General features: G+C 41.4%; 2 protein-coding genes across 2 annotated transcripts in view; both read left to right on the top strand.

Annotated features, from left to right (window-relative positions):
- Positions 1-1,597, top strand: part of lpin1b (lipin 1b) — a 12,388-nt gene extending 10,791 nt beyond the window's left edge. The window contains exon 20 of the mRNA XM_030721797.1: positions 1-1,597. This exon is cut by the window's left edge and continues 289 nt beyond it. The gene's annotated coding sequence lies outside the window, so the exon portion shown is untranslated.
- A 1,338-nt stretch (positions 1,598-2,935) lies between these two features.
- On the top strand, positions 2,936-12,207 carry gnpat2 (glyceronephosphate O-acyltransferase 2). The gene is made up of 16 exons (XM_030721999.1): positions 2,936-3,059; positions 4,778-4,978; positions 5,082-5,258; positions 5,609-5,738; positions 5,864-5,991; positions 6,099-6,174; positions 6,676-6,827; positions 6,934-7,064; positions 7,454-7,695; positions 8,235-8,492; positions 8,569-8,648; positions 8,881-9,021; positions 11,061-11,160; positions 11,238-11,331; positions 11,453-11,514; positions 11,705-12,207. The coding sequence occupies exons 1-16, from the start codon at positions 3,048-3,050 to the stop codon at positions 11,755-11,757; spliced, it is 2,037 nt and encodes a 678-aa protein (XP_030577859.1). The 5' UTR covers positions 2,936-3,047; the 3' UTR covers positions 11,758-12,207.
- The last annotated feature ends 1,966 nt before the right edge of the window (positions 12,208-14,173 follow it).

Raw genomic sequence — 14,173 nt, 5'->3', positions numbered from 1 at the left:
TTAACACGAGATGGAGCACTTTATTAGTGGACAGCAGAGAGTAAAACTAGTAAAAAAGTAAAGCAATCTGCTGTGAATAGTCTTAATGCACAAGATGCATATAAGCGCACTTTTATTAAAAGATGGCCTTTGGGTTCATCTGACTATATGTATGTATGCGTATGAGAAATAATAGTAATTTATTCAGGCAGCTTAGTACTGATACTATATTAAAGGGAGTGTTGACAGTATCTCAGTAGCTAGACTTCAGCACACAGTAATGGCCTACCTGTGGCCTCTGTTCATCATAACCATGCAGTGCACACATCAGAGAACAGGTTACTTAAACTTGTGCCAAACACTCAATTTGGAATTAATTTTCTTACTGTGACCATCTAGTCTGGAGGACCAAAAATGGCATAAGCATTTCCACACAAATACATTACTCACATTTAAAAAATGGCGTAGTTAAGCCAGTGTCTTCAGTTGATTTCTACATTTTCATCTGTCGACTTTTTCAATTCAGTTTTATTCATATAATTCACAACAACAGTTGCCTCAAGGCGCTTTATATAGTCAGGCAAAGACCCTGCAGTAATAGAGAGAAAACCCCAACAATCAGATGGCCCCCTATGAGCAAGCACTCCCTTTTTACAGGAAGAAACCTCCAGCAGAACCAGGCTCAGGGAGGGGCAGCCATCTTTCTTTTTGGTATTTTTGGTGTTATTTCTATGTTCCTGCATTTTTTTTTATTCAGCTCATGCCAGTTTTGGCCCTCCTGTATTTTACGGTCTTCAGTCAGCATGGAAGTGCAGCTCTCCACAGGCAACGTTACAATGTAGCAACATGTATGCGTGTGAAGTATGACTCTATTTGAATTCAAATCAATCAAGTCAGTGTTATAACCGAAAAGCACAACACTTTAAGTCATCAACTTCCTCTAAAATTTAAGTGTCGTTATCTGTTGCTGAAATATTTTTATTTTTCTATTCAGAGTATGCATCTGTTGTGGTGAGAATGTGATTTCTGTTTGGATTTGTGAGACGCCTTTACAGTTCATCTAGTCTACATGATTGTTTAGATGTCGACGTTATACTGTTTAAGTATAACAGTGTGTGTAAGATAGCTTATATTTCTATTACTGCTACCAGAAATCCTCATCAGAATATACGCAGCTAAGAGAGGTCACAGTATAAAAAGGAAAGTTTGATCTTTTTCTCCATCACTTAGTTTATTGTGAATAAAATTAGCTGAATATTATCATAGGCCTACAGTATAGTTTTTAAGCGATGATGTGTGTGTGTGTGTACATAATGCTTTAAGAGTGCTATTATTCTTTCAGTGAAAGAGCTAAAATAGCTTGAAAGTGTTTTTATTTTTGCCTTAACTGTGAACATGAGCCACACCTTTGCTTTCCTTCAAACAGTTAAATTGGTGCAATCGTGCTCATTAATGACACTTGGGTAAATACTTTGTGTGTGACCATCCACTATCAGTAGGAACAAGAACAACTCCTCTGCCTGCCGAACTAATGTCCACCTTAACAGCAGATGATGAGTTGTTATTTAACAGCAACAAAAAAGTTCATTTTGACACCCAAAATAAAGGTTTACAAATATTCTCTATTGTGGCTGCTCTTCATTTTGAATGTCTTCATCTGTCTGTCATGGGAGTGATGCATCAGACCGCTCCCCACTGATGAAACCCACACCGGCTTCTCTTGGCTGGTGAAGCATTTTTGAGTCTGTAGCTCTAGACTGGCTGCACAGAGGGGTGGGGGGCCAACAGGGAGCAGGTTAACCAAAAGGGCTTAATTTATATCATATATGTATATTCACTATGAAAATTGTCAAAAAAAGAAAACATTATCACGTGACTCTATGCAATCCTGTGATTAATGATTAATCTATGATTTAATAGCTCGTAGAACCAACTTTAATAACTTGAAGTAATTATTTCCTGCGTGAATTTATCAGTCTCTCCCATTGTGAAGGAATTTTGCGCCACTCTTCTTTACTCTTCATTGAGGTTTGTGGGCATTCGTTTAGCACAGCTCTCTTAAAGTCCTGCCACAGCATTTCAGTCGGGTTGAAGTCTGGACTTTGACTGGGACACTGATAAAATCAAGGCTGATAGATTTGCTGCTATGCTTGGGATCATGGTCCTGTTGCATGACCTAATTTTAGCTGTTGGACAGATGGCCTCACATTTGCCTCTAGAATACTTTGGTACACACAGGAGTTCATGGTCGACTAAATCACTGCAAGGTGCCCAGGTCCTGTGGTCCTAAAACAAAGCCCAAATCATCACCCCTCCACCACCGTGCTTAACAGTTAGTATGAGGTGTTTGTGCTTATGTTCTGTGTTTGGTTTTCAACAAACATGGTGCTGTACATTATGGCCAAGCATCTCCGCTTTGGTCTCATCTGTCCAAAGGGCACTGTCCCAGAAGTCTTGTGGTTTGTTGTGATGCAGCTTTGCAACTGTACTGTCACAACTTTTAAAATGCTTACTGAGGCCTGCAGAATCTGAGATGTAGCTCTCGGGTTATTTGCAATTTCTCTGAGCACTGCACAGTCTGACATTTGGGATGAATTTTCTGGGAAATCCACTCTTTTCCACTTGCAAATAATCTTTCCCACTGTAGAATCATGGACTTCAAATTGTTTGCAAATGGCCTTATAACCCTTCCTATACTGATAGGCAGCATGCCCTGAGATCATTCCTGATGTGTTTCCATTTACCCCTATAATTCCTATGGGAGCACTAAGAGTGTAAGAGAGTTTTTCCACATATCATCGCAAGACATTTTTCCACAATCGGTAAACTCCGGTTTGCCTGTGAAGCATGAGCACCACACATAGAAAAGTGGAGGGGCTGGTTGAGACCAGAGGGCTGCACATTACAATATGCGGGAGGAGTTTCCAAAACCCAGCGACACCATTGGCCCTGGGCCCCGAAGTGCTGTATTACAACACGCAGTGTGTATCGAGGAGAACCTCCAAGTACAAAAAGACAAAGTCAATGAGAGCAGTCACCTGCTGGGGTCGTGTTCCTCCGTGTACAGAATGACGAATACGGTAAGGAGCCTGGGTTTGTCCTTCTCCTCGATACACTCGGCGCATCCTTTTCGCTCGGCTCTGTCGACGCTTTTCTTCAAAACTTTCAAAGTTAGCAGCGACAAGAAAATATGCAAGAGCTAAGAAGAGACCGCTGAACAAAACTATTAGTGATGTTTGCTTTCGTCTGCCTTCAAGTAGAGGTTGTTTTTGCTGTTAATTATGCAGACAGAGGTGTCCGAGCCGCCTTAGTTTGTTGAAACTTTGGTCTACTTAGAAAAACAGTGTTTCTAAGCCCGTGTTGCTTAATAGTTTTTCACCAACCGGTATTAACAGGTCAGAGCAGACTGCAAAACAGAGCACATGAGCGATAACGACTGTTTATGGTTTTAACAAGATAAACTTCGTGTTTTTAGGAAGATATTTCATTTGTCTTGGCCCACCAAAAATAATAAAAAATACGCATTTTCCCTCAAAGAGAAACAGAAACTATAAGTAAGCGCTGTACGTCCTTTAAGTTTACACTTTTTTTTTTTTCACTTTTGCTTTAGAGCAGAACTGGCTTCGAAACTAGTTGGACTGTCACAAAAACATGCTTGTGTATAAAGGTTATAAACTCAGATTAGAGGTGAGCAGAGCATTTTAACGGATTAAAGACATAACTAACTTAAATGAGATCATCTCGAAGTGATTGAAATGCAGACTTTCAGGTTTAAATTCAAGTGGTTTTACAAAAGTATTGCACCAACTTTTTAAGGATTACATTTGCGTACATATTCCGCTATGCAGAGGCTCTGAAGTACTTGCATGAAAATCCTTGACAGTGATTGCATGGACATCAAATGCTGTTACCTCCCTTGAGATGCTCTGCTAGGCCTGCAGTGGCTGCTTGTTTGTGGGTCTCTCTGCCTTCAGTTTTGTCTTCATTAACTACAAAGCATGCTGTAGCCTATTGAGTCGAGATCAGGTAAATAACTTGGCTATTGAAGTAGATCCATTTCTCTGCCTTGAGAAACTCTTGGGTTGCTTTTGCAGTTTGCTTTGGGCCATTTGCGCTGCAGCGTTTGGCTGAATCTGAGCAGGGAGTATAGGCCTGTATACTTCACAGTTCATCCTGCTACTTCTATCAGCAGGCACATCATCACTTAACACTAGTGACCCAACTGGTTCCACTGGCAGCCATACATGCCCATACCATACCATAACGCTGCCTCCACCATGTTTGAGAGATGGTGTGGTATGTTTGACTTGGTTATGCATGGTGATAATTCTGTCCTCATGGACTTTAGTTGTCTTCTGGTGTCTTCCAGTCATTTTTTCTGTTGCTGAGCTGGTCTTTTTGCTGTCTTTCTGATAGATTTATTTGAATTTTCCACCTCACCTTAACATGAAATTGCTTGTTGGTCAATTGGCCGACTAATTTTGATCCTCTGAAAATGGAATATTGTGTATAAAAATAGCTGTAATTCCTAAATAGTTAATGCAGTGCTTTTGTTGATCCCCTTGAAATAAAGCTAAAATTCTATACTATAAAACATGTGATTCTAATGAATCCAAATTCAAAACACCAGCGTTCTGTGATGCTACTTTGGACCACCATTACAGAGCTAAAGTAATTCTATACTTCTGGGGACACCCAGGAAACCCTTCAGTAGGTTAGCTGTGGGGTTTCTGTTTTGTTCCAGTGTCAAACATCTTAGATTTAAGACATTTAAAATAAAACTTCCTCCTTCCTCCAGTATAAAGATTCAGCCACAGCAAACCTGAAGGATGAGGATGAATTTACGGATGTATTAGAGGAGAGGAGGCGCAGCAGTGATCTTAGCTATGCCCTGAGGACGTTTACCCCCCAACTGTACAAAGGAGCCCCACCCTGCTCCACCTCTGACCTCAACAAAGCTGTGCTGGAGTCCCACTATCTGCGCTATGTTGCTAAAGAGGTATGTCATTTAAAAATAAATAAATAAATAAGGGATAATGAAGCTTTACATTGTAGCATTGTCAACATGGAGTCAGTCTTATCCACCTCACATCCCCCCTTAGATTGCCATGGAGACGGGGTCATCTGTGGAGAAGGTGCGAGAAGAGGCCTGTGGGATTTTGGAGGAAATGTCTCAAAACCTGCAGCTGGGGTTTATCAGACTGATGGCCTACACTGTCAACAAGGTGTTCAAGAGAGTCTTCAGAAGCATCTATGTCAACATGGAAGGACTCAGCATGGTCAGAACGCCTCAGAAATCAGTACACTTTAATCAGTTGTTGACCTGTTTGTTTTAAAATGTACTATATATATATAAAATAATATATTAAAGCGCTTCAGATTTTTTTTTTTTTGGGGGGGGCAACTATTGCGGCTTCCTAGTACTATACAGAGAATCAGGAGGTAGAGGAGATCCTCTACTAATCTGGAGGTTGGTGGTTTGGTCCCTGGCTGGGTGTTGGAAAGAAAGCACTGACATAGAAAGTGCTTGTATGAATGGTTGCTGGTATGAAACCTGCTATATGAGAATCAGTTCATTTACTGTAATTTCTCTGATTTCTTCAAAGCTTGAATTTTTCTGTCACTACAGCTCCAACAAGCCGTCCAGGAGAGTCCCGTGATCCTGATTCCCAATCACAGGAGTTATATGGACTTCCTGGTTATCTCCTACATCCTGTTCACCTACGACATCCCAATACCTGTCATTGCTGCAGGAATTCGCAAGTATCTATTTGAATTAAAACAGCAAAGAGTGATTTAAATCATACTACATTACAGCCAGTTGATTTGCAGCGTAGCATCAAAACTTTTTTTTTTTTGTCGTCTCTCCTCCTCCACTGTAAAGCTCTGGCAGGGATGAAGATTGTTGGAGGGATTCTGCGCCGCTCTGGAGCTTTCTTTATCCGACGAGCGATCGGCTCTGATAAACTGTACTGGGCGGTACTGACAGAATACGTCCGAACAATTGTCAGGGTGAGTCACTGACTTCTCAAAGTATTCCTGAATGCATCATTGACAGTCAGCTCCTGTATTTAACAATAAAAAAGAGGGCTTCCAACAGCTTAATCTTTCTTTTGTAGACAGGATATGCTCCTTTAGAGTTTTATGTAGAAGGCTTCAGGAGTCGCACACTGAAGTCTCTGGTGCCAAAGCTTGGTAAGTGTCCAAATGTAGGACCTTGTTTGTTGGTGTGTCCCAGGATGTCAAAGTTTTTTTTTTTTTTTTTTTTTTTTTTTTTTTGTTGTTGTTGCTTTAATTTCAATGCAGATGAGCATGATGGTCTTTTCTCCATTGTGGGTTTCTTGAAAGCCCTCCACTGCCACACTAATTACAGAGATATTTACCTGGTTAATGATTTATCTTTTCAGGTCATAAAGGTCTTTATAGGTATGTGTTTTTTTTGTTTGTTGATTGTTTTTCCATACCAAGGGGACATACACTCTCACAGTTGAGGGTATTAAAAGTCAAACAGTATTTTCAGGTCATGTATAAATTTTGGTATTGTTCATTTTTCAACATTTTATTTATTTATTTTTTTAATTCCAAGAAACATTTACATCCTGATCTTGGAGCGCGTTTTCTTTTAAGGTCGCGTTTCTTTGTTTTTCCACTTGGATATGTCTGTGTCAGCTGTGCAACATCTGCGTCTGTCTGCAGGTATGATGGACATGGTGCTGGAGCCCTACTTCAAAGGTGAGGTATTCGATGTCACGCTGGTGCCCATCAGCATCAGTTATGACAGAGTGCTGGAGGAGTCATTGCTCGCACTTGAGTTACTGGGTGTCCCCAAACCCAAAGAAAGCACCATGGTAAGTTTGGGCTACATTACTTTTGACTTCATCAAAATTTACATGTAATCTTTGGTTCTAAAAGATGTGAAAACATGAGCCTCTTGCCCTTGCTTCTTCCCTGCAGGGACTCTTTAAGGCTAGCAGCGTTCTGCAGGAAGATTACGGCTGCATGCATGTGAACTTTGGCCGCCCCCTGTCTGCCCGACAGCTGTGTGAAGGAAAGATAAATCGGAGCGAGTACAACCTCATACCAAGGTACAGATTAGCTGTTGTTTTGGTGCCTATTTATCACAGTCACAGATGGCTCTGGTTAGAAATGCTGATTTTGGGGTATCCACCTATAAAAATCAGTAGTAAAGTAGTTCATAATTTGCCATTTATATTTTCTGTGAATGTAATCTCCATTAGTGGTAAGTAAGCAGTTTGGATGAAGAGTATAAAACAACTTAAATTTAAAAATGTACCTTTTTAATATAGAATTTTCTTAAACATAGAAATTTTTTTTTAAATATACCAAATAAACAAAAGCATAGCACAGTGTAATAATCACACAACTTGAGTGTATAGTTGTGTCATTGTAAACCCTCAAAATTTCATGAAATAACCTGTATGTAACCTCATAATCTGCCTCATCTTCTGTTCAGAGATCTTCCTCAGAGGCCCACTCCAGAGACCCAGGGCTGTGTGAACTGGCTGGCTTGTTTGATTGTAAGAACCCAGGAGGAGGGTTCTCTGATCAGCCCTTGGTCTTTGATGGCCTGCCTGTTGCTCCAGGCTCCAGTCACAACTTTAACAGAAGAGGGCCTTCAGTGGCATGAAGTCACAGAAAAAACCCTCTGGCTCAGGAAACTGGCGCTGGACTTTGGGGCTCGTCTGAACTGGCCGGGTGGGTTACAAAATATCAAATTATTTTAATGATATTGTGTATTAAAGCACCAGCATCAAGCTTAGGGTTAAGATTAATAGAGGCTCTGCTTACAGTGGGGCCTTAATGTGACTTGCTTTCCCTTCAGTGACCAGTAGGTGGCCTTTGCATATTGCATTGCTAGACAACCAGACAAGGTTAATGCAGAAGAGTAACTGAGTAGTTTCCCTTCTGTTGCATCTAAGTCCGTCTCCCCTCAGGACACTGAAGGCTCCTTTTGACCCGCTCCTATGTGGATCACAAAGATTAGGTGAATGCAAGTTGGCACAAGTGTTCAGAATCACTTTGGAGCTGTTCAGTGGATTAATGCACTTTAAGTAACTTATCCTAAGAGGACTCCACTGAACTGTCTCACTTCACAGGTGTCCTGTGTGTGAACATTCACACATGCAGGCACGTGTGAGCACTTAAACACACACACACACACACACGACTTTCTGAAGGGGATTTGACCCTCAAACCTGAAACCCCCAAGATAATGTGAAGGTTGCATTTTGCAGCAAACATCCCAGATGCTGATGTGATGTCATCCACCATGGCTCTTCATCACTCCATTGTCCATCATAAAGCGGGCCGTGTCTACCTGGTTCAGGAGGAAGAGCCAGCGAAGCAACATCCACTCAGTCCAGAGGAGGATGTGATGAGGACAGCACCAGCGATGCTGATGCTGGTTTCTTATAGGAATCAAGCGTTACATGTTTTTGTGCGTCCAGGAATGCTCGCAACTGCCATACACATCACAAAAAGTGCACAGAGGGGTGAGTGGCACAGTTTCATGTTCTCAGTCTCATAAATGGATGCATCCTGCTTAACCATGACCTGTTCTGTTCACAGATGAGCTCTTCACCTTCTTCTGCTTCCTGCAGGATGTCTTCTCCAATGAATTCATCTTTATCCCCGGCAGGGCATCTCAGGTAATAGCCATATTTGTCAGGATCAAGATTATTCTCATTCATCCCATTCTCATAAAGACAATAACCTCAGGAAGAGCTAAATGGATTTTATCCATAGGAAATTGTGTTTAAGATGCTTTAGTTATTTGCTTCTAACTTTGTGACCTGTATACCTTTTTGATAGAGATTGTGTCTTCTTGATTATGTATTTATGGTTACTCATATTGCAAACTGCTGTCTCTTCATCATTTAGGACTTTGAGGAGGCATGTTCATTCCTGCAGAAATGTGGAGCAGTCCTCATCAGTCAACAGGAAGTGACCGTGTCAGACACAGGGCTGGAAGTGCTGTCCTTTCTGCAGAAGCTGCTGCAACCCTTCTTAGACTCATATCAGGTCCTTTAACTTGAGTAATTAAGGGCAAACCAGTTTCTCTGAGCACAACTGGCTTTCTCTTTCTGAAAGGCAGTTTTAAAACCCACATTTCTCATTTGTTTAAAGAGTGAACTTTATATATATGTGGGTTTAATTCTACTTCAAGCATTTATCACGTTTTCCCCTTTCATCATGAGAGATTTCAAAGAATAGAAACTGAAATAAAGTGTGACTCCGAGCATTAGAGTAAATAGAGAGAGCTCCATAATTTATTGGACAAAAAGCCACAATTCTGGTATTTTTGCTTCTGTACACAAACAATCAAGATGTGATTTTTGAAGTGCAGACTTTCATCTTTAATTCAGCGTGTTTTACAAAACTTCTGCATTAACTGTGTGGGAATTACAGACAGTTTTTATACATAGCCCCTGATTTTCAGAGGCTCAAAAATAAATGGAAAATTGAACTTTGTTTTAAATGCTTTGAATACTTTGAATGCAAAGTGTTTTCATCTGACAGCCTGAAGTCTGGAACTGGATGTCCCAGAATGCTGTATTTTCTCCCTTAAGATGCTCTGCTAGGCCTGCAGCCACCTCCACCTTCTGGTAGTTTGTGGGTCTCTCTGCATTAGTTTTGTATTTAATAACTGAAAATCATGCTTTGTTGCATTGAAATCAGGTGGCTGACTTAAAGAATATTCCATTTCGTTACCTTGAGAAACCCTTGTGTTGCGTCTGCAGTTTGCTTTGGGTTATTATCCGTTTGCACTGTGAAGCGCTGTCTGATCAGATTTGCAACATTTGGCTGACTCTGAGCAGAGAGGACAGCCCTGTACATTTCACACTTGAAATGCTACACCAGTCAGCAGTCACATCATCAGTAAACACTAGTGACCCAACTGGTTTCACTGGCAGCCATACGTGCTTGGAGTCATGAGCTGTTTCTTTACTTCTTCATACTTTTTCTCTTTACATCATTCTGGTACAGCTTAATCTTGGTTTTATCTGTCCAAAGAATGGTGTTTGGGTTTTTTTATTTTAAGAACTAGGCAGGCTCTTTTAGATGTTTTCTTGCAAAGTCTGTTCTGGCCTTGTTGTTCTTGAGTGTAACCAGTGGTTTGCACCTTGTTGTAAACCCTCTGCATTTCCGTTCTTGAAGGCACCTCTTGGTTGTAGGCCACGCCAATGATACTTACCTCCTTGAGTGTTCTGGACTTGCTTAGATGTTGTGAGGTTGTTTTTCTTTGCCATGGACATAATTGTGTGATCATACACTTTGGTGGTCTTTCAGGCCTTTTTGGTGTTGCTGAGCTGGTCAGTGCATTCATTCTTTTTAAGAATGGACCAGATTGTTGATTTGGCCACTTGTAAAGTTTTTCCTGTATCTCTGATTTTTGTTTCTCTATTTTGCTTTTTCAGCCTAATGATGGCTTTCTTCTCTTAGACTGACAAAACCACAAAAAGTGTCTTTGTCCAACAAATTATGGACCTTAATGTTTCAGGAGAGTTGCTGGATTACACTAGAATACCATTATCATCTTAAAAATGTTATTCATCACTTCAGATATTAGTTATGGCTGACTAACCATCATAGCAGGGTTTCTAACCATATGAAAGGACATGCTCTACGCTTAACTTTTAAACTCATACAATAATATTAAATTAAATATAATTAAGCCATTTTATGACTATATGAAGAGCTAAATTTGTGTGTGTGTGTATTACCCAGCGTAACCCAAACCTCAGTATTTTCCTGAACTTGACCTAAACAAACAGCTTTGGAAAATGAAAGTAAAACTAAACAGAGTATCAGGATGAAAACGGCTGTCATCAGGTCACATTCCTGAGATTTATGCCACCTCATCTGCCTACTTATATGTTCTAATATATCAGTCTTTTAGTAGTGGCCACTAAAAAGTGCTGCAGAGGTTAGTAGGTCACACCACTTGTGGCCACACTTTGTGAAAGTTATGGCACTGATTAGCAGTGGCTGACTCAAAGCAGACTAAAAGAAGTGAAGAAAGCTTGTTCTTTAATTCACTGGAGTGTTTTTATATCCAGCTGATGTTCAGGTTCTTGTGTGAAGAGGAAGATTGTGTGTTTACTGAGAAACGGGTTCTACCTGCTGTGCGAAACCTGGCTACAAAGCTCATCCTCTCAGGTAAATGACCTCTGATCTCTAGAGTCATTGCAACCTGGTAACTTGCGGCGAACTCAGTTTGTTTGGTTTTTCCGCAGGTGACCTTCACACGTTTGAAGCCCTTTCTTCTGATGTGCAGAAAAATGTCTTTTCGGCCCTTCGAAGGCTGGAGGCAGTGACAAAGCTGAGGGCGTGAGTAATGAGATTAAGCCTACAAACCTGTTTGGTTTTAAGCTTATTTTCTCTGGTGGTTGAGGAGCTGTCCGTAATTCTGATGTCTAAATTACACATGCGCCTCCTCTTCTCATCTCAGGTCCGAGCAGAACGAGTACAAAGTGAACAAAGGAGCTGTCAGAAGAATTGGAGACATGCTCTGTAAGTTCATTTGTGATACTGATGATGCTGCTGCTATTTTGTGTCTGTCATGAGAATTTAATATTTTACCTTGTTGCCTTTTAAAATACTGATATAAATGTCTTTAATGTGGTGGATTTTCAGTTGTGTTTGTCACACCAGCCTGAGGGATTTTTTTTTTTTTTTTCTTTTTTTTTCCTTCTCACTGTAGCTGGGAAAATCCCTCCTGAGAGGCTCCACGCTACACCTGACGCAAGACTTTAGTGTCAGCTTCCCTGTCTACTCCTTCCTCATCATCATCCCGCCTGTCTCTTTATGCCGCACGCAGTACAAGTGCAGTCTGAGCTCAGAGGCAAAATACTTGATCCCGGATGCCAGCCAGACTTAATCTATTGAATGTTGGCTACTTCTGTCTTTGCTCTCATCCTTTTACAGACCTGACAGGGCTGAGATAAAGCCAAACAGCCCTGCAGGATAAATGTTGGTGACCTAAAGGTGGCCTACTGCTGATTTAGTTTGACTTCAACTAGAATGAGTAGGTGAACAGCGACATTTTGATAACCCTGTTTTCCATTGCCAGTCCTGTGGATTAAGATAATGCTAATAGATTTATTTTTTTAATCATATTGCTGTAGATTTATTGTTAATAAATGTCTGAACAAATGAACAAGATAGCACTTTAAAATAGTTTGTGAGATTAAGGAGTAAAATAATGTAGCAATAAAGATCTAAATACAATAAACAAAAATGTTGGGTTTCATTTGATTGAGATGTTTAATTTTTTTTTTACATTTCCATAAATGTAAAACAATATAACAAAATGCACCATAGTTTATTCATCTTTTCTCACACTTACATAATTTATTTGATTCTTTTGGTACCATTTCCCTCAACAGTGAGTGAAAACCAGAGGTCAGAGTTCAACCTCCTGCCCTCCCTGCAAACCAATCAACACTCTGCTGTACTTCTAACCCCTCAGCAGTTAGAAGAAGGCCCCGTATGTGCCAGTTAGCCACGGAAAAAGATTATCTATACACAGGTGGCACGTCGACCTTGATGCGTAAAGCGCTGACAGGGTCTTGACAAAACACCGAGATGTATTCCAGCACTTTCGAATTGAGCTTCTTCTCGCCCTCTTTCGCTCTCAGCCGCTCTTTGTCCCACCTCTCCTTCTCGCCGTTCATTTGCGAGAATAGGTTGATCTGGATGGTGCGCAGGGTGGCTGCCAGGATGTAGAAACCTCCCTGCAGCGCGTGACAAAAAGCGGCCCCGATACTAAGCGCTGCGCCCATCATATTGGGCACCGTCTCGCACACCACGCACATGCCCTCCAGGAAGTGTAGCGTGCCCTTCCTGGCCAGGGGTTCGCCTTGATGGAGGTAGCCAGGGGGAAAGGGGGGTTGCTGGGCATGGTTTACCAAGTACCTAGCGCAGTCGGCGAAGTGGGTGGCGGCTCGGCGCAGAGGGAGCAGGGCCAGGTACAGGTGACAAGCTGCTTTGGTCAGAGCATGGAAGAGCAGCCGCAGCTCAAGCACAGCGTTCCCTGGAGATAAGAAGGTAACAGGGTCAAGCTGGAGTCTAAATTAACACTGCGGCTAATGTCGACAACCGCAAACAGCGTCTGCCACTGGATTAAAGTCTGCTCACCAGCCCGTTGGCCGGCGGGTATCCTGAGCACGCAAAGCGGGCGTTCAGCGCGTAAAGCACGCATGAAGTACCCTCAGCAGCAACCCACCAAAACCACAAAACCTTCAATCTGCAATAAAGACTAAAATGAATCTTTGCGTTGCTTTTTCTCCTCTATCTCGAAACAGTCAAGCTTAATGGTTCTTAATGGTAATCCAAAATTAGGATATATATATATAAAGCTTTGACTCAGAACAACATTAAATACAATTTAATATAACCTGTTTTATTTATTAATTTTTTAAATTAAGATGTACAACTCCTGAAAGTTTTAGTCAGTGACACGGTCTGCCGCACCTGCGTCCATTATAGCCAAAGTCGTTTTGGGACAGCAGTACCCTACTGCACCCTACTGTAACTTATGTTTTTGCCAAGCAAAAACATAAGTTACAGTAGGGTGTACAACCAATTAAATATATTGGGTAGAGCGATGCGTGGTTCCTTGTTCTGTGCGTTTAAAGGGTAGTGGACAGGTGCCATAAAAGCCGTTTTCTCTTACCGTCTATAAAGCAGAAAATCCAGAGTAGGGCAATACACGCTACCGACGAAGTCCACCAATCCATGTAGTCTTCCCCCCTGTCCTGGACCCGGCAACGAAAAGCAAGAAAGAAGTGAAAAGACGAAGTTATGATCTGGCCAAGCCCTGCCCTGCCCTGCCTTTACGCCGCTAATACCCAAACATTAAGTCGTCGCTTTCTCCGCAGGAGAACTGTGGAAGCGCACCTCAGGTCTCAAAGGACGTATTAAGACCTAGACCAACCTGCTGCACCTTGTAGTGGAATCTTAGGAGGCCGGAAGACGCTCCTGCATTAAAATATTTTTTGCTAAAGAGACCTTTCAACCCTTGGAGATTAAAACGATTGTATATTTTTTTTTATGAGCTTAAAAGATGTTAATATTTTTGCTCCTGCAGTGCATCTGTGCGGAAATGGTTCTGTAGTCCCCACCACCACCTCCTCTTCCCAAATATCTTTAAATGATAATTGAAAATCCA

Source organism: Archocentrus centrarchus, chromosome 24 (genome assembly GCF_007364275.1).
Source record: "Archocentrus centrarchus isolate MPI-CPG fArcCen1 chromosome 24, fArcCen1, whole genome shotgun sequence".
Lineage (NCBI taxonomy): Eukaryota > Metazoa > Chordata > Actinopteri > Cichliformes > Cichlidae > Archocentrus > Archocentrus centrarchus.
The sequence above is the reverse complement of the archived record's forward strand: the minus strand, read 5'-3'. Positions and strand labels throughout refer to the sequence as shown.